This window comes from Mauremys mutica, chromosome 25 (assembly GCF_020497125.1).
Source record: "Mauremys mutica isolate MM-2020 ecotype Southern chromosome 25, ASM2049712v1, whole genome shotgun sequence".
Lineage (NCBI taxonomy): Eukaryota > Metazoa > Chordata > Testudines > Geoemydidae > Mauremys > Mauremys mutica.
The window spans coordinates 15651229-15676865 of NC_059096.1; the positions used below are offsets into that span (position 1 = coordinate 15651229).

Genomic DNA, 25637 nt, shown 5'->3' on the forward strand with positions numbered 1-25637 from the left:
CTATCTGCAGCATTCAGTACAGATAGGGTGACATGTAAAAGAGTCAAGAGAGGATTGTTTTCCCTTTCACTTCTGGGGGTGGGTGGGTGTGTGCGTAAATTGCCGAGCTATGCCCTGACCCACCGCAGACACTGTTTTTGACCCTAGAAGCATTTGGAGCTCAGCCAAGAATGCAAATGCTTTTCGGATACTGCAGGAACTGTGGGATAGCTTGAGTCCTCCAGTCCATGAGCGTCCATTTGATTCTTTGGCTTTCCGTTACGCTTGTCACGCAGCAGTGCGCTGAGTCCCTGCTATGGCGTCTGTCTGGAGATTTAAAAAAAATGATTTTGAATTTCGTCTTCTGTAACGGAGCGCTGATAGAACAGATTTGCCTGCCCTTACAGCGATCACGTCCGCATGGTCCATGCGGGAGCTCTTTCTTTATTTTGATTTTTAACTGCATCGCCACATGTGCTGATGAGATCTCCACGCTGGGGAAGCAGGAAATGAATTTCAAAAGTTCGCGGGGCTTTTCCTGTCTACCTGGCCAGTGCATCCGAGTTCAGAATGCTGTCCAGAGCGTCACTGGTGCACTGTGGGATACCGCCCGGAGGCCAATACCGTCGATCAGCGGCCACACTAACCCTAATCCGATATGATAATACCGATACTAGCGTTACTCCTCTCGTTAGGGAGGAGTACAGAAACCGGTTTAAAAAGCCATTAAAATCGATATAAGGTGCCTCCTAGTGTGGACGGTTGTGGCGTTAAATCGGTTTTAGGCTCCTAAAACCGATTTAAACGCCTAGTGTAGACCAGGCTTGGATGGGTCACTACAAAAACTAAAACTAATTTCCCCATGCTAATTTCCCCCTATTGTTACTCACACCTTCTCATCAACTGTTTGATATGGGCCACTTTGATACCACTACTAAAGTTATTTTCCTCCTGTTGATAAGAGCCCACTTTAATTGAATTGTCTCATTAGAACTGACCCCCCACTTGGTAAGGCAACTCCCATCTTTTCATGTACTGTGTATATATATATCTTCTTACTGTATTTTCCACTCCATGCATCTGATGAAGTGGGTTCTAGCCCACGAAAGCTTATGCCCTAATAAATTTGTTAGTCTCTAAGGTGCCACAAGTCCTCCTTGTTGTTTTTACAAAAGAACAGGTTTCACAAACACATTTAAATGGATACTATGGAAACATCCCTAGACTGGCCCTAAAATCTTTCCATCACAGAAGCTGTTACTATTTTCTCCTGATGGTTTCTAACTCCCTTTCATTGTGTGTTTTTCCTCTCATTTGAAACTTGCCAAATAAAATCACAGTTAGGTTAAAATGAACAGGAGGAGGTTCTGTGCTGTTGCACCTGGGATGAATTATTTGCTAATCCTGATCGCAGGGCAGAGAATTCTGCTGCGTCCAAAGGAGAGTCTCTGTTCCTGTAACCACCGGGAGAACTTTGAGCTCTGCCAAGCCCTTCCACTCTGCTCTGGACCCTTTGAGCCGGAGAAGTCTTTGTGCTTCTGAGTGACAGTTCGCATTGGGGCTAGGTTACCTCATCTTTTGCTCTGAAAGCACAATGGTAGCTTCCTGTCCCAAGCGGGAGCAGGCTATTGAACAGACCCTGAGAGGCCCTTGGGATGTGAAGATATTTATTCCCGTTGTGTGACGCCCAAATTAGTGATGGGACCAAGCCTCAGAATTCATCTCTGGAGCCCAAAACAGTCCCCAAGCACAGGAGTGCTCAGATCTGCCACTTGCTTTGGACCCATTTTATGTCCAAATATATATTGGAGATCAGTTTGTCCCAGTCGCTGTGCCAATATTTCCATCTGTTGAGGTAAAACTCCGATTCTCTAAGGACCCATGTACATGGGGAAACTGACTGGAACAACAAGAGGAGAATAAACCGCTCCAGAATAACTGCCAGTGTGGTGCAGACTCTAGACCAGATAAAGAGATGACATTCCAGATTAATTACTCCGCTTGGGAAGTACATTGATTATCCTGGAATAAAAGTGACTTTCATTGCCTCCGCAGATCCCTCACCAGCAAGCCAGCTGGCCCTGCCGTTGGCCTTGGCACCCATTCAAAGCTGTTAGCTATTGAAGGAGTGGGCACAGGCCCATTTGACTCCTACATTGTGCAACCGAGGGAAGATGCAAACCCCAATAATCCTATCCCTGTGCCAGGGGCTTAGGGGAGTCATTGTTTGGTTTTGCTTTTAACCCTTTGACTGGTAGGGAGTTCATAGGGGGATCCCCCGTATTATTGTATTTTGGCTGAGGAAGGACTAATCCTGTGGGTAAAACAAGCAGGCTATAGCTGGCATTGGGTCCACTCTGCCTTGGCAGGCGGTGAAAGAAGCCAGGGCACAAGACTTCTTGTCCTGATGAAATATCTCCAGAGCGTCTTCGACTTGGCCACTCCTGTGATGCCAGGACACTTTCCTGGGTCTTTGCCTGAGGAATGTTAGGATCCATTGGACAAGGTTGGCAGCCACCCTTGCCAGACACCCTGCTTGCCCAAAGGGTTCTGCACTGTGCCAGCAAGGTAGCCTCCCCCATTGACCCTGAGCTATTGGTGTGCTTCTACCTTATCAAAGCATAGAGCTATGTGTGCTCAGGGTGAGGGCCCAACATCTGGCTCATATTTGGGCACATAGCCAAGTAGTTTGAATTTACACATAACCCAGCGCCATCTGGAGGCTGGGATAAGGTGACCATCAGGAGTCCCAGACTGCATATATTTGCAAAAGTGGCCTCTAAGGGAACATTTACACTGCAATTAGACACCCATGGCTGGCCCGTGCCAGCTGACTCCGGCTCGCGGGGCTCAGGCTAGGGGGCTGTTTAATTATGATGTTGATGTTTGGGCTCAGGCTGGAGCCTGGGCTCTAAGACACTACGAGATAGTAGGGTCCCAGAGCTTGGGCTGCAGCCTGAGCCCGAATGTCTACACTGCAGTTAAACAGCCCCTGAGCCCTGTGAGCCCGAGTCAGCTGGCACAGACCAGCCGGGGTGTCTAATTCCACTGCAGACATACCCAACACTGCCAGCCAAATGGTGGACCTAGAATTACAGGCTCACCTCTTTGTGCTCACAGCTACACACTTTCCCTTCCCTAGCTTTCTTCCTGCACCTAGTTTTGGAGGCCAGGTTGAGACCTAGCTAAAATCAAGGCCAAGACAGCTAAGCACAACTCTGCGGTCAATTAGGGTCATGATTACGCATGTCACAAACCTGTCCCCCTACCCCCCAAACATGGAGATTAGCTTGAGGTCTTTTCCATAATTAAGTCCTTATAGTTCAGTCATTTTGGACATATCTGAGTGCAGTAAAAATGCTAAATCCTGCTTCTCTTGTTCAAATGAGTTGACCATACTCAGCTGAGTAAGAACAGAAGAACATCATCACATAAGAAGGGCCATGCTGGGTCAGACCAATGGCTCAGCTAGGCCATCCTGTCTCTGACAGAGGCCAATGCCAGATGCTTCAGAGGGAATGAACAGAACAGGGCAATTTATCAAGTGATCCATCCCCTGTCACCTACTCCCAGCTTCTGGCAGTCAGAAGTTTAGGGACAACCAGAGTATGGGGTTCTGCTCATGACCATTTTGGCTAAGAGCCATGGATGGACATATCCTCCATGAACTGACATTTTTTAAACTCAGTTATACTTTGGGCCTTCACAACATCTCCTGGCAAGGAGTTACACAGGTTGGCTTTGTATTAGTAGGATTTTATGTTTGTATTTTGTATAATCTAGAATGAAGGATAAAGAATAAGATAATAATGTAGCATGTATTAAATGTATTGATGTATGATTTTACCATATCCAGCCAGCCACCCTTTTTGAGTAGCAGAAAGGAATGGCCTAATGTGTCATTGGTAGAGATGCATCAGCCAGAATTTTTTTGTGTTTGGACTTCAAGGCAGAAACAGATCTTTGAGTATCAGAGGGGTAGCCGTGTTAGTCTGGATCTGTAAAAGCAGCAAAGAATCTTGTGGCACCTTATAGACTGACAGATGTTTTGCAGCATGAGCTTTCGTGGGTGAATACCCACTTCGTCGGATGCATGTAGTGGAAATTTCCAGGGGCAGGTATATATAAGCAAGCAAGAAGCAAGCTAGAGATAACGAGGTTAGTTCAATCAGGGAGGATGAGGCCCTGTTCTAGCAGTTGAGGTGTGAAAACCAAGGGAGGAGAAACTGGTTCTGTAGTTGGCAAGCCATTCACACTCTTTGTTTAATCCTGAGCTGATGGTGTCAAATTTGCAGATGAACTGGAGCTCAGCAGTTTCTCTTTGAAGTCTGGTCCTGAAGTTTTTTTGCTGCAGGATGGCCACCTTAAGATCTGCTATAGTGTGGCCAGGGAGGTTGAAGTGTTCTCCTACAGGTTTTTGTATATTGCCATTCCTAATGTCTGATTTATGTCCATTTAACCTTTTCCGTAGAGACTGTCGAGTTTGGCCAATGTACATAGCAGAGGGGCATTGCTGGCATATGATGGCATATATTACATTGGTGGATGTGCAGGTGAATGAGCCGGTGATGGTGTGGCTGATCTGGTTAGGTCCTGTGATCGTGTCTCTGGTGTAGATATGTGGGCAGAGTTGGCATCGAGGTTTGTTGCATGGATTGGTTCCTGAGCTAGAGTTACTATGGTGCAGTGTGCAGTTACTGGCGAGAATATGCTTCAGGTTGTCAGGTTGTCTGTGGGTGAGGACTGGCCTGCTCCCAAGGCAAAGTGTGGGAAAGTGAGGGATCATTGTCCAGGATGGGTTGTAGATCCCTGATGATGCGTTGGAGGGGTTTTAGCTGGGGACTGTATGTGATGGCCAATGGAGTCCTGTTGATTTCTTTCTTGGGTTTGTCTTGCAGTAGGAGGCTTCTGGGTACACGTCTGGCTCTGTTGATCTGTTTCCTTATTTCCTCATGCGGGTATTGTAGTTTTGAGAATGCTTGATGGAGATTTTGTAGGTGTTGGTCTCTGTCTGAGGGGTTAGAGCAGATATGGTTGTACCTCAAGTATCAGAGGGGTAGCCGTGTTAGTCTGGATCTGTAAAAGCAGCAAAGAATCCTGTGGCACCTTATAGGCTAACAGACGTTTTACAGCATGAGTTTTCGTGGGTGAATACATCCGACGAAGTGGATATTCACCCACGAAAGCTCATGCTGTAAAACGTCTGTTAGTCTATAAGGTGCCACAGGATTCTTTGCTGGTTGTACCTCAGTGCTTGGCTGTAGACAATGGATCGTGTGGTGTGCCCAGGATGGAAGCTGGAAGCATGAAGGCAGGCGTAGCGGTCGGTAGGTTTTCGGTATAAGGTGGTGTTAATGTGACCATCACTTATTTGCACCGTGGTGTCTAGGAAGTGGACCTGCTGGGTAGATTGGTCCAGGCTGAGGTTGATGGTGGGGTGGAAGCTGTTGAAATTGTGGTGGAATTTTTCCAGAGTCTCCTTCCCATGGGTCCAGATGATGAAGATGTCATCAATGTAGCGTAGGTAGAGAAGGGGCGTGAGTGGACGAGAGCTGAGGAAGCGTTCCAGGTCAGCTATAAAAATGTTGGCATATTGTGGGGCCATGTGGGTGCCCATAGTGGTGCCACTGATCTGGAATTAGTTGTGTGTGAGGATAAAGGCACAGAGTTCAGCAACCAGTTGTGCTGTGGCATCATCAGGGATACTGTTCCTGACAGCTTGTATTCCATCAGTGTGTGGGATGTTTGTGTAGAGAGCCTCTACATCCATGGTGGCTAGGCTGGTGTTTTCTGGAAGGTCACCAATGCATTGTACTTCCCTCAGAAAATCAGTGGTGTCACGGAGATAGCTGGGAGTGCTGGTGGCATAGTGTCTGAGTAGAGAGTCCACATATCCAGACAGTCCTTCAATGAGAGTGCCAATGCCCGAGATGATGGGGCGCCCAGGATTTCCGGGTTTGTGGATCTTGGGTAGTAGATAGAATAACCCTGGTCAGGGCTCTAAGGGTATGTTGATTTATTCCGGTGTTAGTGTAGGGAGTGTCCTGAGTAGATGGTACAGTTTCTTAGTGTATTCCTCAGTGGGATCTGAGGGAAGTGGCCTGTAGAATTTGGTATTGGAGAGTTGTCTGGTGGCCTCCTTTTGGTAGTCAGACCGGTTCATGACTTCAAAGAGAAACTGCTGACTTGCATCCGACGAAGTGGGTATTCACCCACGAAAGCTCATGCTCTAAAACGTCTGTTAGTCTATAAGGCGCCACAGGATTCTTTGCTGCTTTTGCTGAGCTTCAGTTCATCTGCAAATTTGACACCATCAGCTCAGGATTAAACAAAGACTGTGAATGGCTTGCCAACTACAAAACCAGTTTCTCCTCTCTTGGTTTTCACACCTCAGCTGCTAGAAGAGGGCCTCATCCTCCCTGATTGAACAAACCACGTTATCTCTAGCCTGCTTCTTGCTTGCTTATATATACCTGCCCCTGGAAATTTCCACTACATGCATCCAACGAAGTGGGTATTCACCCACGAAAGCTCATGCTCCCAAACGTCTATTAGTTTATAAGGTGCCACAAGACTCTTTGCTGCTTTTACAGATCTTTGAGGGCCACCATTTTGTTGTAGGTTTAGCATTTTAAAATAAGTAAAAGAATGTGGTGATTGTTTTTCTTTTGCATTGCAATTTGATGTTCCTGTTCAAAATGTTCTGTGTAAATTAATTCTATTTTGTGTGTGAATGAGGAATGGGTGTTAAGAGATAAGTGTGAAGGCCATCACTGAACCAGATGTTCTAGGGAGGAACCGGAGACAGACGCAAGGGCCCCAGGAGGCTGGAACACGCCCCTATTGAAATGCCAGAGGAGGGCAGATTGACGACTCTAAAGATGAGACAGGCACCTATCAGTGGGGACAAGATAGCGCTGATCAAAACCAGCCTGGGGTAACTCCCTGAGAGACTTAATAAAAGAACAAGATAAAGAATGAAAAGGACAATTTAAGAAAACAAGCACTCGTCAAACAACAATTGATTACAGCATGACAGTGCAAAACTCACTGGGTCCAATGAAGGAAAATCACTATATAAACAGGGTGCCTTGCCATGAAATTTTGGGTTCATCCTGCCAAGACTTCCCTGGAGCATCATATCGCGACCGACAGAACCAGGCTCTTACCTACACGTGATCAGCCTAGCTGGCCACTAGATTGATCCGGACTCTGGACTGGTAACTATAACATTGACTGGCGGGGCAGTGTGTGGTGTGATTGAATGCATATGCTAATTGTTGTATCTTCAATGAACGTGGCATATTGCCTTCTCCCCTGAAAAAGATCCTGTGTGCTTCTTATAAGCAGAACATTTTTGGCAGAGAATGTGTTGTGTGGAGTAGTACTTCCTTCTGTTTTTTTTTAAAACCTGATGCCTGTTAATTTCATTGGGTGACCCTTGGTCCTTGTGCTATGTGAGACGGTAAATAACAGTCCCCTATTCACTTTCTCCACACCAGTCATGATTTTATAGACCTCTATCATATCCCCCCTTAGTCAGCTCTTTTCCAAGCGGAACAGTCCCAGTCTGATTAATCTCTGCTCATGAATAGCCCCACTGAATGAATGGGACTCACCCACATGTGTAAAAATCAGCAGGATTTGACCCTAAAGGCTACATCTACACTTGGAGCTAGGTGTGTGATTCCTAGCTCATCCAGACACTCCTGTGCTAGATCTTATCAAGCTAGTGTGCTAAAAATAGTAGTGTAGCCACACTAGCACAGTCAACGGCAAGTGGTGGCCTAGCTTAGCTCCCGCCAATACATGCCTACAGGGTCCAGACAGGTTTGTGCACTGGGCAGCTAGCCTCACCACTGCCTGTGCTACTGCAGCTACTCTACTGTTTTTAGCCCAATGAGAGTGAATGCGAGTATGTCTACATGAGCTGGGAACACACCTGAGCTCCAAGCATAGACAGTCAAAGTCTGAAACGTATTCCTTTCTTTTAAAGACACAAAATAATGCAAAACAATTAAATGCATTTTTCTCAAAGTTTTCAAAGGCAAAAAAACTACTTTGGGACATGGAAATTGTCAGCTCAAAAGGACTTTTTTTGCAAAGTTATGCACAAGCAAAAGCAGGGTCTTATAACTGGGCTGGCAATGCTGCTGGAGCTTTTAGCACTACCAATGACATAATGCCCCAAACTCAAAGAAAAATGCCTTCGCCTCTCAACAGGCAAGGGGCCATTTTCTCCACTATCCTCCAACCTGTATAGTCAGTTATGCCAGTGACAGTGAGTGCAAAGTGAGTATAAAACAGTGTCACACAGGAACAAGAGTGTTCCACACTCACTTTGCACTGGTGGGACAATCCAAGGTGCAGGGCAAAGATCTGCAAGCCGGCTGGTTTTTCAAGGTAAAGCTTAAACTGTGGAAAGGAACGGAGATGGTTTGGAAGGCAAATGCTCCTTGACCTACCTGGAATCACGGTGATTGTTTTCAGTGCACGGAGGACACGGAACGTTCGTAGAGCTGAGACATTTCCCAAATCCACAAACTCTGTGGTGTAACTGGGGGAGGTGAGGAGAAAGGAGGATTCAGAAGGATTCAGACTTTGCTCTGCTGCGGTGGCTGAAGGTGAGGAGTGTTTTCACAGCACTCTAGGTCATGGTCACTTTCAGAGACAAAAGCAGTAGATGTGCCAACCTGCAGCGTTACCACCGAGGGAGCCTACAGGCTGTGTGCTGCTGTGAGTGCCTGAAGAGGACTCATTAGCACTTCACAGCTACTTGCAAAGACTAAGGGGGGAAGGTCTGGAGCTGTGTTGCCTTGAGAAGGCTGGAGAAAGCTCCCAGGAGCAAGGTGCCTGTGGTGTTGTCTACACTGGGACGTTTTACAGCAGGTGAGCTATATTGATTGATTCCTGATGATGATGATGATGATGATAGCATCCTTGAGCTCCAGTCTTGGACATGGCCCCACTGCGCTAGGTACAAACACAACACAGAGATGCCCCCTGCATTCACTGGAGGTTTTTAAGAGCAGGTTAGACAAACACCTGTCAGGCATGGTCTAGATAATCTTTAGTTCTGCCTTGAGTGCAGGGGGCTGGACTAGATGACCTCTCAAGGTCCCTTCCAATCCTATGATTCAATGAAATTCCTCATGTCCACATGCTGCACTGGTGCGGCTTACTCTGGTTTCAAGCCAAGGAAGATCAAGTCCCTTATTATATTGGTGCATAAGGTGGCCACTCCACCTTCCCACAACACCAGACATTCCTGTACTTCTGGGAATGGTGTGACCCTGCCCCCGCCGGTGATAACTCTGCCCTCGCTGGCATGGTGGTGGGTGCGAGGTCATGCCACATGCGGAGGGGGCACCATCTTTCAGAGTGCGCCACCTCACCCCCACCAGTGTGACTTTGCACACACGGTGCATTCGAGGTCACCCTGCATTCCAGAGGTGCCATTTTTAAGAGTGGGCTGGGGCAGAGCAGTGTCACCCATCTGACACGGGACAAAACCATGTCCAGTTGTGTCCAAGTACCAGGCGTGGCAAACCTCTCGAAAAGAGGGCCATCCAGTTTAATCCTGGACTAGTGGCCTCCCTACTGTGCACTAGCCGGTGTGGACAAATCTTAGGATGTGGTAGTCACACTGTCATGAGGCCACTGTGGATGATGCCTTTGGGATCTGGGGTAGGGTTGCCAGGTGTCCGGTTTTCCACCGGAATGCCCGTTCGAAAAGGGACCCTGTCGACTCCAGTCAGCACTGCTGACTGGGCCGTTAAAAGTCTGGTCAGCAGTGCTGCAGGTCTAAGGCAGGCTCCCTACCTGCCCTGGCACCGCACTGTGCCCTGGAAGTGGCCAGCAGGTCCGGCTCCTAGGCGGGGGGCCACGGGGCTCTACGTGCTGCCCCCGTCCCAAGCACCGGCTCCGCAGCCAGTGGGAGCTGGGGGGAGGGCAGTGCCTGTGGACGAGAGCAGCGCATGGAGCCTCCTGGCCCCCCCATCAAATTTGTTAAATTTAACATCTTCACTGCCCATCTGGAAGAGGAAGTAGCCAGCACATTAACTGGGCCCAGTGGATATTGAAGGGGTGTGGTGTGAACACTAATGAGGACAGAGAAATAATAGGAAGAGAGTCACTGCAGAAAGACTAGAAATATGGGTAGGAAGTAGCACAGTTTGATTCTTTCTGGGCAAAGCGAGGTAACAAGCCAGACCTGACTGAGAGGGACAGGCAAGGTGACCTAGGTGGGCTTTGTCTGCTTTGGAGATGTGCTCCAATCCTGGCCATAGGGGGCCAACAACCAGAGCAAAACCCCAAGTATAGACAAGGAAAGTCACAATATACCCCAGTGAAGTTTAACCCTGCTTGGCACTGGGGTTAGCTCCACCGATGCAATCACAGCTCTCCTTGTCTACATTTGGGGTGTGGCTACTGCAGTGACTGGCCATCAAGTGCAGGAATTGGGGCATAACCCCAGAGTAGACGATACCAGGTCTAACATCTCTTGCAATTTTCCATACATTTGTTTCCAATTCATCCTATACCAACAATGTTACAACTTGGTTAGCTAGGCTTCCTGCTTGGCCATGTCCCTTACTGAGTATACTTACGCCATAATGATAACACTGAAATCCAGCCAGTTCCACGGGTCACGTAGGAATGTAAATTGGTCAATGCAAAATCCTCTGGCTGCTATCTTTATCATGGACTCAAAGGTGTATATCCCAGTGAAGGTGTATCTGAAAGCAGAAACAGTGACTTATGATAAGTAGACAAGACAAGCAGCTCAAAGGGAAAACTATCCAAGACACTTGCAAAAATGTTGTGTGTATGTGGGAAAAATGGGTCCTGAGACCTTCATGGGAAAAGGGTTGGAAAATATGTCTTATCAATCATTTCCGATGGCTGCTGACAGCAGTTGAGCTCTGCTAGCATTAGCAAAATTGGGAGCCTTTATACAGATGGCCACTCCCTACCAACACTGCTTTCAGCACCATGAGCTGCATTTCCAAATGAGCTCAGCATGGTGAGGGCACGCGGGTCCAGGTCCAGTGTCACCACTGGGGCTGCTGGGTGTTTTGAAAACTTCAGCCCCTGTTTAGGCATCTAAATGGGAGGCTCTTTGGAAAATCTGGCACTGATAGTGGGTGCTGAGCCATGGTAATCTGGCCCCAAATTGTGGGTGCTGAGCCCTCAAAAACCTGCTGCCTTCTCGGAGCCCTGTCTGTCCTGTAGCTGAGCCGCGGTGAGTAGTGGGGGGAGGCTCTTCAGAAATGTGCCTGTGGTTGCAAAGTCTAGAGCTGGACACAAACTTGGGTTCTGAGATCGCAAACATGGCGACAGCTCAGTCCGGTGGTCTCCAAACTACACATGCCCATTTCCCAAGGCCCCTCCACACCTTCCCCTCAGGCCCCTGTCTGATAAGCAGGACAGATTTCTGTAAGGAGCAGCCATGCAGTGAAGGGGGCCACCCTCTCCAGTGCCATCAGGAGGCCAAGCAGCGATGGGAGGAAAGGAACTTACTCCACGTTCTTGGCCCACGGCGGCGGGTCGCTCATTGTCATGAACACACAGTTGGTCAAAATGGTGATCATGATAAACATGCTGAATAATTTACAACCAGGTCAAGGAAAATCTCTCTGGCGTGTCACAGGCTCCTCTCCTCCCCCGAGTCCTTGCCAAGGCCGGGCGCAGCACATGCAGCATTTCCCTCCACCCCAGCCCTGGAGTGCGGCTCCCAGAAAAGATGCCTGGTGCTTGTTATTCCTTTCAGAACAACGCAGAGATGGAGAAAGCTTAAACTATTCCACCAATGTCCCCTTTCACTATGGTCACTTCTCTGCCTCCAGCCACAGCCTGGAAACTGAGCACAGCACAGCCGGCGCTGGGCCCCAGTCCTTCCCTGCATCCCTCAGTCCTCCTCTCCCGCCTCTCCCCCAACCTCTAGCCACTTTGCAAACAGGATCTTCCCTTTCGCCTCCCACCTCTCTCCCTAGCAACCTGCCCCCACCTATGTCTCCACTGGCCCAGAGCCCTGCATGAATCATAGAATCATAGAATCTCAGGGTTGGAAGGGACCTCAGGAGGTCATCTAGTTCAACCCCCTGCTCAAAGCAGGACCAAACCCAACTAAATCATCCCAGCCAGGGCATTGTCAAGCCTGACCTTAAAAACCTCGAAGGAAGGAGATTCCACCACCTCCCTAGGGAACCCATTCCAGTGCTTCACCACCCTCCTAGTGAAAAAGTTTTTCTTAATGTCCAACCTAAACCTCCCCCTCTGCAACTTGAGACCATTGCTCCTTGTTCTGTCATCTTCTACCACTGAGAACAGTCTAGATCCATCCTCTTTGGAACCCCCTTTCAGGTAGTTGAAAGCAGCTATCAAATCCCCCCTCATTCTTCTCTTCTACGGGCTAAACAATCTCAGTTTCCTCAGCCTCTCCTCATAAGTCATGTGCTCCAGCCCCCTAATCATGCCTCTGATTCTCCTCACTTCTGGGTACTGGGCCCTTCACACAGCTGAGACGAGCCTTCACCACAGGCACTAATGGGCCCCTTAAAGAGATGCTCAGGTTCAGCTACAGCTATTTGACTCGAAGCAGGAATGAATTCCTACTGCTGGCTTGCCTGGGAGGTCAGACTGGGTGATCATGGTGGTCCCTGCTGGCCTTAAAACTCTCTGACTCTCCTGGCCAGAGCAGGTGAACACTTCTCTGTTCATATTCTCCTTGCGCTCCCTGCTGCCCTCTCTGCCCTAACCTCCCTCGTCCTAGCTCCTCCTTCCCATGACCCTTCAGCACTTAGTACACGCTGCACCCCCGGCAGCTGGGCTCCCTCCTAGGCAAGGCCGGATTTATACCTTGTGTGCCCCTAGGCAGGGTCCCCACGCCGCTCCCGGGGGCTGGGCAGCTGCGGGGCCCCTGGCTACAAGTTCCCCTGCACCACTTGCAGGGGCTCAGAGCTCCAGCATCCCCTGCCGCCTGCGTCTCGCCGTTCCAAGCCCCCTGTCCCCTGCCGACCCTGGTGGCCGGGAGCTGTGGGGTGGCCCCCAGCGCTCGCAGCGGCTTGGAGCTCCAAACCGCCACTTTTAACTTTTAGGCACCCCAGCGCCCCTCGGCCCACAGACCCCCACTGCCGAACACCCTGAAACACACAAACCTCCTCCACTCCCCACTGCCCAGCGCCCCTCTGCCCACAGACCCCCCACTGCCGAACACCCTGAAACACACAAACCTCCTCCACTGCCCACTGCCCAGCGCCCCTCTGCCCACAGACCCCCACTGCCAAACACCCTGAAACACACAAACCTCCTCCACTGCCCACTGCCCAGCGCCCCTCTGCCCACAGACCCCCACTGCCAAACACCCTGAAACACACAAACCTCCTCCACTGCCCACTGCCCAGCGCCCCACTGCCCACAGACCCCCCACTGCCAAACACCCTGAAACACACAAACCTCCTCCACTGCCCACTGCCCAGCGCCCCTCTGCCCACAGACCCCCACTGCCAAACACCCTGAAACACACAAACCTCCTCCTGTGCCCACTGCCCAGCGCCCCTCTGTCCACAGACCCCCCACTGCTGAACACCCTGAAACACACAAACCTCCTCCACTGCCCACTGCCCAGCGCCCCTCTGCCCACAGACCCCCACTGCCAAACACCCTGAAACACACAAGCCTCCTCCACTGCCCACTGCCCAGTGCCCCTCTGCCCACAGACCCCCCACTGCTGAACACCCTGAAACACACAAACCTCCTCCACTCCCCACTGCCCAGCGCCCCTCTGCCCACAGACCCCCCACTGCCAAACACCCTGAAACACACAAACCTCCTCCACTGCCCACCGCCCAGCGCCCCTCTGCCCACAGACCCCCACTGCCGAACACCCTGAAACACACAAACCTCCTCCACTGCCCACTGCCCAGCGCCCCTCTGCCCACAGACCCCCCACTGCCGAACACCCTGAAACACACAAACCTCCTCCACTGCCCACAGCCCAGCGCCCCTCTGCCCACAGACCCCCCCACTGCCAAACACCCTGAAACACACAAACCTCCTCCACTGCCCACTGCCCAGCGCCCCTCTGCCCACCGTCCTCCATCCCCTCACTGCCCAGAGCCCCCCCACAAGCCCCTCCAGAGACCCACTCTCCTGTGTCCTGCCCAGGCACCAGCTGAGCAAGCTCGTGCTTGGGGCAGCAGAGTCGCTTTTTTTTCTTCTTTTTCTTTTTCTTTTTGTTGGCTGCTCCGGCTGCCCTGTAGGGTTTTTTGTTTTGTTTTCCCCTGCTTTGCCGGCCACGCCGTTGTTTCTCCCCCCGCCCGCCCCACTTTGTTGCTCCAGCCGCACCATGTTCCCCCTCCCTTTGCCGCTCCAGCCGCGCCGTGTTCCCCCCCAGCTTTGCTGCTCCAGTGGCGCCGTTGCTTGGGGCAGCAAAAAAGCCAGAGCTGGCCCTGGCCCTGCTGGGAGGTGACCGGATCCACGGGGTTAAGCGAGGAGCGCTCCAGCAGGGCTGTGTGGCACCATCTCCCCCTCAGCCAGCCCAGCCCCCTGCCAGGACCCAGGAGCGGCAAAAATTGAATTTTTAGGCACTCTTAGAATGCCGGCGGCCCTAGGCACTGTGCCTAATGGGAAATCTGGCCTTGCTCCTAGATCCCCTGCAGTCTGACTTTTGTCTCCCTCCCCACCACCTGCACCATCTCTGCTCCCCTTCCTGGCTGGGCCTTGTGGCCTGTTCCCCATCTCTCAGTGTCTCTGTGGCTTCTGATGCTCTCTCCTTCCTTGGCCTCTCCTGGTTCTCTTCCAAAGCTCCTTTCACATCCCAGGCCTGGGCTCCCCCTAAAGCTTAGGTCTCTCCAGCTATGTTGCTCAGGGGTATGAAATGTAGTTAAGCCATCCTAGATCCAAGTGCGGACAACACTTGGCCGATGGAAGAATTCTTACGTTGCCCTAGCTACCACTTCTCAGGGAGGTGGATGAACTACAGTGACAGGCGAACGCCTCCCGTCGGCATAGTGTCTATGCTACAGCGCTATCTAGTATAGACATGCCCTTGGTATCTCCTTCCATTGTTCCTTGTCCATTCCCCTCTGCCCGTCTGCTGGCAACCCTCTCCCTGTTCCTTCTCCTTGCTTGGGTGACCTAATTCCCCCAGCTATCCCTCTGTAGCAGGGATTCCAAATCCACCACTCCACCCAGCTCCTCCTCTTCTGTCCAGTCCTGCATCTGGAACCGACACCTCCTGTTAGATGTCCCACCATCTGCTCACACTCACTCTTTGCAAACCTGAGCTCTGTATCTTCTCTCCTGGCTCCCTCCCACCACCTCCCTTCTCCATCCTCTACATCTCTTGGACCTAAGAGATGGTGTTATCTCTGACTCTGACCCAAGTGACTCCTGCCACTTCCTCCTCTCTCACATCGCCTCCCCTCACCCTCCACACTGCTAACATCCCTCTCTGGCAGCTCATCATCTCTTGCCCCAATCAGTATAATTCTCCTACTCACATCCTGCCCTTACTGCCCTGGACAATCTAAATCATTGCTTGTGGCTCTGGCCGAATTACTCCCCACTCCCCAGCCCTACCTCACACTCCTGGGACTCTGGCTTCCTGTCTCTTACTCCTCCATCTTCAAAGCTGCAACCCCAACAACAGCTCTATTCTCAGTTTCTCCTGCTCCCCAGCCCCCTCAACCCTTGAGCACCCCTCGGTCTCGCCTCCTCTTGCTTCTCCAGTGGTTTCTGTCTCTCTCTCAGTTTAGTTCCCTGGTTCACACCGTCCCATGTTTGGAGCAGTGCCTCTTGTCCCCCAAGCAACCTCTCTCTCTTTCAAAACCCACCCTAAAGCACTCCCTGGAAAGGCTTCCTACCCAGGGCTTCACTCCAAGAATCTCTCCTCACTCCACTTTAGCTGGACTATAGTGACCACGGACATTGGGGGCCTCACCACTGGATGCCCCCCCAGGAGCTGACTAGGTGCCTGAAGCTGGGCTACCAAGAACAGACACAGCCAATGTCAATGGGTGCCTCAACTTGTGAAAACTGGGTGGCCTGTGCTTAGCCACAAGTAAAGGAACATCAGCCTCAGGCTGGCTGTGCTGTGGGTCCTTGCCACTCCTTGAACTCAGGAAATGTACCATTAGCAACGGTTTCAAAGGCCACACTAGGATAAGCCTGGGCTGATGAGATGTGACCAGTGACCCAACCCCTCCCAGTGCAATTCTCTCTTGAGACTCCAAATTCTTGACCTTGTAAAGAAGAAACACTTTCTGCCAGGCTAGGAGTTGTTCTAGGGAACATAAGAAGAGCCATACTGGGTCAGACCAGTGTTCCATCTAGCCCAGTATTCTGTCTTCCGACAGTGGCCCATGCTAGGTGCTTCGGAGGGAATGAACAGAACAGGCAATCATCAAGTGATACAACCCCTCTCGCCCATTCCCATTTCTGACAGTCAGAGGCTAGGGACACCCCGAGCATGGGGTTGTCTCCCTGGCCATCTTAAGAACATAAGAATGGCCATACTGAGTCAGACCAAAGGTTCATCTAGCCCAGTATCCTGTCTTCCAACAGTGGCCAGTGCCAGACGAACAGAACAGGTAATCATAGAATCATAGAATCTCAGGGCTGGAAGGGACCTCAGGAGGTCATCTAGTCCAACCCCTGCTCAAAGCAGGACCAAACCCAACTAAATCATCCCAGACAGGCCTTTGTCAAGCTGGGCCTTAAAAACCTCTAAGGATGGAGATTCCACCACCTCCCCAGGTAACCCATTCCAGTGCTTCACCACCCTCCTAGAGAAATAGTGTTTCCTAACATCCAACCTAGACCTCCCTGTAGCGAGGTGGTGTGGTGCCCCACCAGCCCGCCGGGGGTAGAACCCCCCCAGACAGCAAAGTGGGCAGAGCCAGTGGATCCTGTGTCCGCCCCCCAGAGGTCAAGGCGCAGGACAGGATGTATAAAAGCCCAAACGCAGAGCTCAGTTAGTCAGCAGCCACCGGAGAGGCCAGATGCCTGTGGCCTGGCTCCAGCTTGGGAGACCCCAGCGATCTGCGGCCAACCCGAGGACTGGCCAGACCGGCCAATGCCTAAGGCTGACCGGTGCCTGGAGGAGCTGCCAAGTTTACCTGTTGCCAGCTACCCAGAGGAGCTGCCAAGCCTACCCCTCACTAACTACCCGGAGGAACCCATAGTGCTGGAACCCTCTGAGGACACCACCCAGACCCAGGTACCATACGAGGGGGAGTCTGGAAGTAGCCAAGGGGGCAGCCAAACCTAGTCTGGCTGCAGCACTGCCAGATCCCATGACAGTGTGTTGCAGCCAGGATCCCCAGTGACACAGGAGCGGGTCTTGTGCTGCTGCTAGGGCCCTGGGCTGGGACGCAGGGGAGTGGGTGGGCCTGCCTCATGGGTGGCAGTCTCCTCCTTCCCCAGGTCGCTCTAAGCCAGGGCCTGGGTTTATATTGAACTATTTGCTCAGTCCCTGCCTGAGGGCCTGAGCTCCTGACTGTTTGTTTGCTGCCCGCCCTGACCCAGGGCCTGGACTTATCTTGTACTGCTTGCCAGGCCCTGCCTGAAGGTCTGGGCGATAGACTGGGTATTCCCCAACCCAGCAAAGAGCATGTAGTGAGGCGGTGTGGTGCCCCACCACCCCGCAGGAGGTCAAGTCCCCTACACTCCCCCACTGCAATTTGAGACCATTGTTCCTTGTTCTGTCATTTGCCACCACTGGGAACAGCCGAGCTCCATCCTCTTTGGAACCCCCCTTCAGGTAGTTGAAGGCTGCTATCAAATCCCGCTTCACTCTTCTCTTCTGCAGTCTAAACAATCCCAGTTCCCTCAGCCTCTCCTCATAAGTCATGTGCCCCAGCCCCCGATCATCAAGTGATCCATTCCCTGTCGTTCATTCGCAGCTTCTGGCAAACGGAGGCTAAGGACACCATCCCTGCCCATCCTGGCTAATAGCCATTGATGGACCTACCATCCAGGAACTTCTCTAGTTCTTTTTTGAACCTTGTCATAGTCTTGGCCTTCACAACATTCTCTGGCAAAGAGTTCCACAGGCTGACTGTGTGTTGTGTGAAGAAATACTTCCTTTTGTTTGTGTTAAATCTGCTGCCTATTCATTTCATTTGGTGACCCCTAGATCTTGTGTTATGAGAAGGAGTAAATAACACTTCCTTATTTACTTTCTCCACACCAGTCATGATTTTATAGACCTCTATCATATCCCTCTTTAGTCGTCTCTTTTCCTAGCTGAAAAGTCCCAGTCTTTTTAATCTCTCTTCATATGGAAGCTGTTCTATAGTTGAGTAGTTTTGTATCATCTGCAAATTTTGCCACCTCACTGTTTACCCCTTTTTCCAGATCATTTATGAATATACTGAATAGGACTGTGTAGTGGGCCGGCTGCCCCACTCCAAAGTACAAGGATTAAGAGCAGCTGAGGGAGGCTGGCGAGGTAGTTGGCCCAAGTGTGGCTGGCTTAATCAGGCCACAGCTGGCCTGGATAAAAGGGCTGTGGGGCCAGTAGACAGGAGTCCCATTCTAGCCCTGGAGTGGGAAGGGCCTGGCTGCCTGGGAGCAAGGTACCTGAAGTGGAGCAGTGCTGGGGAAGGGCAAAGGGAGCTGGGAGATCCAGCCTGGTAAACCCCCAGGCTGCAGACCTTGTTAAAGGCCCAAGGCAGGTACTGGGGCTAAAGAGGTGTAGCCTGGGATTAGGCAGAGGCAGCTGGTCCAACCCCCTTGCCAATGATGAGTGGCCATTACAGACTGCAGTCTGTCCCAGTGAACGGAGGCTAGATGATGACTGGCAGTAGCCACTGAGGCAAGGTGGGCTTAGAGGATCGGGGGTTCCCCTGGGAGGGGAGACCCAGAGCGTGGGGGTACTGCTGGGGCAGAACCCAGAGGTAAAGGGGCACTGGGGTCCGGGAGGGACACGGGGCCTGAGACAGGCGAGTCACCAGCCAGCACAGAGAGCTCTGGAGCTGGAGTTGAGCTAATTCCCAAGACGACCAGCAGGAGGCGCCTCACCGGTGAGTCTCGCTGTGCTACAGACTAGTCCCAGTACAGACCTCTGGGGGACAGCGCTATTTACCTCTCTCCATTCTGAAAACTGACCATGTATTTGTTTCCTATCTTTTAACCAGTTACTAATGCATGAGAGGACCTTCCCTCTTATCCCATGACAGCTTCCTTTGCTTAAGAGCCTTTGGTGAGGGACCTTGTCAAAGGCTTTCTGAAAATCTAAGTACACTATATCTACTGGATCCTCCTTTCCCACATGATTGTTGACCCCCCTGAAGGGTTAAAATCCATGTGCATTTTATATAACAACCTGGTCTATGGATTGCGCCAGCTCTTTCTCAGACCCAAAGTCCAGAGTTTGGTCAAGAGACCAGAGGCCTAGCAAATAGTGATTAGCTAAGAGAAAGCTGGGTAAACAGATAATCTTGTTTTGCTAAAATAGGCCTGGTCAGCAAATTGCCAGGTGTTGGAGCTAAGAACTAAATAATTGTGTCTTATTCAGAGTTGCAAATTGAACAAAGGATCCCTGTTCCTATTGTGTCAGTCTCTTCTGTAGGGAACGTTCTTCCCACAGATCCAACCTTGAGTTTATGAAAAGTTGGTACATGTCAGTATAAGATATGATAGCCTTCCACCTCCCTTCCCAGGGACCAATGCCTCCCTTAAGACATAAAGGGGACAATCTTTATTGCCATATACTTTCACTGTTTCTTTGCTTTAACCCCTAGGAATGTACCTGTTGGACAACAGGAGGAGTTGTTCCATTCCTATGGACCCCAAATCAGAATTCAACATATATATTTTGTACTAATAACATTTTATCAAAGTATTAATTAAATGTTAACTTGAGACCATGGGCGAAGACATTATGTAACCTTTTAACCATTGGCTAATGTGCTATCTTGTCTTGCTGCAAAACCTATCCCGGGGTGTGGAACTGCCTACCCCGTCACTTTCCCCCAACCATGGAAAATCTATATATTCTATTGTAATCAATTGATTGACAGTGTCTCTGAACCTAATAAGCCAGGTGACACTCCACCAGTGCTGTGTGTAATAAACTCCTATGCTTGACCTCTACACAGTGTGGATTTATGTCCTTCACCCCTCAAAGAATTCTAGTAGATTGGTGAGGCATGATTTCCCTTTACAAAAACCATGTTGACTTTTCCCAACAAATTACGTTAATCTATGTGTCTGACAATTTTGTTCTTTACTATAGTTTCAACCAGTTTGCCTGGTACTGAAGTCTAGGCTTACCGACCTGTAATTGCCAGGATCGAGGCAATCCTGGATGGATGGTGTCACATTAGCTACTCTCCAGTCATCTGGTACAGGAGCTGATTTAAGTGATAGGTTACATACCACAGTTAGTAGTTCTGCCATTTCATATTTGAGTTCCTTCAGAACTCTTGGGTGAATCCCATCTGGGCCTAGTGACTGTTTAATTTATGAAAGGATATGAATGTATAAGCACTTTGATGGCACCTCTCCTGAGGGGATTGAAGGGTCCCAGCATGTATACGGCCGGGGTTGTGCTGAACCGGAAGATTGCTTTTCCTTTGTTTAGGACGATGAACGTCTGAAAAACAAAGAGAGAAGGAAGATTCATTATTCCCTTCTCACAACACACACACAAGCCAATCAAACAAAAACATAAGGCTACTCCAAGCAGAGCTTTTATGTCTAAAATTAAATCAACAGCTCCATGAATCTCACTATGGACTATGCTATTGCTAATACATTTCACTGAATGGTGCTCAGATCCTAGGTGATAGGCAGAAGGATAAAACCTTAGAATCATAGAATCATAGAATCTCAGGGTTGGAAGGGACCTCAGGAGGTCATCTAGTCCAACCCCCTGCTCAAAGCAGGACCAAACCCAACTAAATTATCCCAGCCAGGGCTTTGTCAAGCCTGACCTTAAAAACCTCTAAGGAAGGAGATTCCACCACCTCCCTAGGTAACCCATTCCAGTGCTTCACCACCCTACTAGTGAAAAAGTTTCTCCTAATATCCAGCCTAAACCTCCCCCTCTGCAACTTGAGACCATTACTCCTTGTTCTGTCATCTTCTACCACTGAGAACAGTCTAGATCCATCCTCTTTGGAACCCCCTTTCAGGTAGTTGAAAGCAGCTATCAAATCCCCCCTCATTCTTCTCTTCTTCAGGCTAAACAATCCCAGTTCCCTCAGCCTCTCCTCATAAGTCATGGGCTCCAGCCCCCTAATCATTTTTGTTGCTCTCCGCTGGACTCTCTCCAATTTATCCACATCCTTCTTGTAGTGTGGGGCCCAAAACTGGACACAGTACTCCAAATGAGGCCTCACCAGTGCTGATAGAGGGGAATGATCACATCCCTCGATCTGCTGGAAATGCCCCTACTTATACAAACCAAAATGCCATTAGCCTTCTTGGCAACAAGGGCACACTGTTGACTCATATTCAGCTTTTTGTCCACCGTAACCCCTAGGTCCCTTTCTGCAGAAAAAAACAAACATCCATTTCTACCTCCTACAAACATCCATTTCTACCTCCTTAAGATAGAATGCTAGATGTTGGTGGATATCTGAATGGTCGGCATATAGCTTTAGCTTCAACTGATTATTAACATGGATGCTAGTGGTGTCATCTATAGGTCATGTAAAAATCAAGTTTCCACAATAACTTCATGTTCTAGGGCAGGGGTAGGCAACCTATGGCACGGGTGCCGAAGGCAGCACGCGAGCTGATTTTCAGTGGCACTCACACTGCCTGGGTCCTGGCCACCGGTCCGGGGGGGCTCTGCATTTTAATTTAATTTTAAATTAAGCTTCTTAAACATTTTAAAAGCCTTATTTACTTTACAAACAACAGTAGTTTAGTTATATATTATAGACTTATAGAAAGAGACTTTCTAAAAATGTTAACATGTATTACCGGCACGCGAAACCTTAAATTAGAGTGAATAAATGAAGATTTGGCACACCACTTCTGAAAGGTTGCCAACCCGTTTTAGGATGTTCATAATTTTTGAGATCTCCAGAGATGAAATTTTCCATACTTGGTCTCTTTTCAAACAAGAATATTGGCTCATGCTAATGAGAAACAGTGGCAATGCCTGTTGCTTAAGCAGGGCTATATTAGCATAATTTAGCTGGTATTGAGTAGTTCAAATGTTAAACTGCTTCTACTGTGAAAAATGTCTTTATATAAAAAATATTGAGGAAGTTTCCATGTTTATTATGTCTCAATGATGCCAGTTCAAATGTGCTGTTTACATATTAAAAGTTGTTGTTTTTTCTAGCTGCCGGCCTTGCAAACTCAGCCTGGGATCTGAGAGTCAAGCTGGGTTCTTCAGGGGCCACTCTAGCTTTAGGCAAACTAAGCAGTTGCCCAGGGTGGCAGATATTTGGAAGAAGTGATTTTTTTGAGCAGCGTTCGAGCAGTGTGCTCCTGGCCACAACACACTCTCAAATTTGGCCCAGATGTTCCTCTGTAACGGTGGCAGGGAAGGTTTAGGGGCCAAGGGCAGCACCTATTTCCCCCCTTCCCACCTTCTTCAGGTTCTCAAAAGGGGGGGGGCAGTGACCCTTGGTGCCCCCTGACTCCAGTGCCTATGAAGAGTGGGGTGGCACACTGAAGTTTTGCCTAGGGTGGCAGATTGTCTTGAGTGGTCTCTGGGGTTCCTTCCATCTTGCTCATCACCCCCAGTAATAAAGAATGTGTGCATCTAATTCCACTGCCAGTGACATCTGTGCACCTTGTTAGCCTCCCGGGCATCTATTTCCCACGAAGGACAATATAATAGCATGTCAGTTTTCCTACAACCTCAGATGCAGGGGGGTAGCGCCTTCCTGTGCTGGAGGCTACTCAGTGTGTGCCAGGCAAGGAGAGCCCGTGAAAATCATTCACAGAGCTGGTCAAATATCAGAAAAAACTAGTCATAGATTTTAAGGCCAGACGGGATCATTATGACCCTCTAGTCTGACCTCCTGCTGGACACAGGCCAGAGAACCTCGCCCAGTAATTTTTTGAGGAAGCCCATAACTTCTGTCTGAGCTATTCATGGAAGTCTGGCATGTAAATAGGGAAGTTTATGGAAGATGACACCAGCAGTGGTAGAATCTGGAGTGGCAGCAGTAGAATAAGGGGTAAAGTCATAGCCTCAGGAGCCTGCTCCAGGTCTCAGGTCTTCACTGTTAATTTTTGGTGGAGCAGAACATTGTGTGGAGGTGAAGGGCAGGAGCTGGTTACTGGGAGAGCCATTAGGATCCTGCTGGGCGTTAGGAGCAGAGGTGGATTAAGGTCTCCTGGGGCCCTGTGCCAGAGCAAGTAGGTGGGCCCTGGTGCTGAAACCTTTGCCCTGCCCCACCCCTTCCACCTGCGGCCCCACCCGCGTTCCTCCCCTTCCACTGGTGGCCCTGCCCACAGCCCCATCCCATTCTGCCCCTTCTCCCACAGTTCTGTCCCCACTCTACCCCCTTCCTCTGTGGCCCCACCCCCGTTTTGCCCATAGTCCCTCCTCATTCTGCCCCCATCGCAGCCCCACCCCCCATTCACTCCTTTCTGCCCCCCTGCACTGTGGGTCCTGAGACTGGAGAAGCTCTGTCTCCCCACCAGGGCCCCCGAGGCTACAGCAGGGAGTGAGAGCTCCTCCAATCCCGGGGCCGCAGCTGGGGTCCGGGTGTTGGGGCTTCCCCTGCCCACCCCATGGCTTCTGCAAGGGCTCCAGGCTTCTGCCGTCCCATGGCGTATTTCTGCTGGGGTGCCCATTTCTTCGGGGCCCCTGGGCATGGACCCCATGGACCCATTGGATAATCCACCACTGGATGGGGGGGGGGAGTGGGACAATTTGCCCCAGGCCCCGGGCCCCGCGAGCCACTCTGGGTTTTCGGCGGCACTTCAGCAGCGGGCGCTTCACTCACTCAGGGTCTTCGGCGGCGGGTCCTTCAGTGCAGCCAAAGACTCAGAGCGAGTGAGGGACCCGACGCTGAAGTGCTGCCGAAGCCCCAGAGCGCGGCCAGGTGAGTACAAGTGCCACAAGCAGCGGGAAAAAAAGAAGGAAGAAAAAGGGGGGGAAAAGCCGCTATTAGCAGCACTTAGGCTGCTCTACTGCCGCTGCTTCATTCATCGGCGGGTCCTTCCCTCCGAGAGGGACCCGCCGCTGAATTGCTGCTGAAGACCCAGCCCTGCCCCAGGCCCCCTGAATCCTCTTGGTGGCCCTGATTTGAGCATAAGCTTTCGTGGGCTAAAACCCACTTCATCAGATGCATGCAGTGGAAAATACAGTAGGAAGATAGATATACACGGAGGACATGGAAAAATGGGTGTTGCCATACTAACTATAATGAGAGTAATCAGTTAAGGTGGGCTATTATCAGCAGGAGAAAAAAAAACTTTTGTAGTATTGATTAGGATGGCCCATTTCCAACAGTTGACAAGAAGGTGTGAGTAACAGTAGGTGGAAAAATTAACATGTGGAAATAGGTTTTACTTTGTGTAATGACCCATCCACTCCCAGTCTTTATTCAAGCCTAATTTAATGGTGCAAATTAATTCCAATTCTGCAGTTTCTTGTTGGAGTCTGTTTTTGAAGTTTTTTTGTTGGAGTATTGTGACTTTGAGTTCTGTAATCGAGTGACCAGGGAGACTGAAGTGTTCTCTGACTGGCTTTTGAATGTTATAATTCGTGACGTCTGATTTGTGTCCATTTATTCTTTTGCATAGAGATGGCATGATGGCATATATCACATTGGTAGATGTGTAGGTGAATGAGCCCCTAATGTTGCGGCTGATGTGGTTAGGTCCTATGATGGTGTCCCCTGAATAGATATGTGGACAGAGTTGACAATGGGCTTTGTTGCAAGGATAGGTTCCTGAGTTAGTGTTTTTGTTGTGAGTATTTGCTTCAGGTTGCGGGGCTGTCTGTAACCGAGGACTGGCCTGTCTCCCAAGATCTGTGAGAGTGAGGGATCATCCTTCAGGATAGGTTGTAGATCCTTGATGATGCGCTGCAGAGTTTTTAGTTGGGGTCTGAAGGTGACGGCTAGTGGCGTTCTGTTACTTTCTTTCAGGACCAGCTCTACAGTTTTCGCCGCCCCAAGCAGCGTACCAAATTGCCGCCACGGAGGGCGGGGGCAATCCCTGTGCCCTTAGGGCGACAGGCACATTTCCGCGGCTGCGGCAATTCAGCGGCAGCCTCTATGTTGAGCTGAAGCCGCCGCAGACAGCTAAACATAGAAGCTGCTGCCGAATTGCCGCCACCGCAGAAAGGTGCCTGCCGCCCTAAGGGCACACAGACTGCCCCCGCTGTCCGCGGCGGCAATTCAGTGCGCTGCTTGGGGGCAAAACAACAGGGACTGCTGCCCCTTGCAGGTTGCCGCCCCAAGAGCCAGCTTGGAATGCTGGTGCTGGAGCCGACCCTGCTTTCTTTGTTGGCCCTGTCCTGTAGTAGATGACTTTGGGGTACTCTTCTGGCTCTGTCAATCTGTTTCTTCACTTCAGCAGGTGGGTACTGTAGTTGTACGAATTCTTGATAGAGATCTCGTAAGCGTTTGTCTCTGTCTGAGGGGTTGTATCTTAGAGCTTGGCTGTAGACAATGGATCATGCGGTGTGGTCTGGATGAAAGCTGGAGGCATGTAGGGAAGTATAG

The 25637-nt window shown here is 50.3% G+C and overlaps 1 protein-coding gene across 1 annotated transcript in view; it reads right to left on the minus strand.

The window, feature by feature from the left end:
- The window catches only part of LOC123356208 (sodium channel protein type 4 subunit alpha-like), a 144228-nt gene that overhangs the window by 89665 nt on the left and 28926 nt on the right, over positions 1–25637 (minus strand). Inside the window, exons 3-6 of the mRNA XM_044999200.1 lie at positions 20466–20584; positions 11503–11592; positions 10590–10718; positions 8445–8536 (exon numbers count right to left, since the gene is read on the minus strand). Of these exons, the coding sequence (XP_044855135.1) occupies positions 8445–8536; positions 10590–10718; positions 11503–11592; positions 20466–20584 (430 nt within the window). The remainder of the gene's footprint in view (positions 1–8444; positions 8537–10589; positions 10719–11502; positions 11593–20465; positions 20585–25637) is intronic.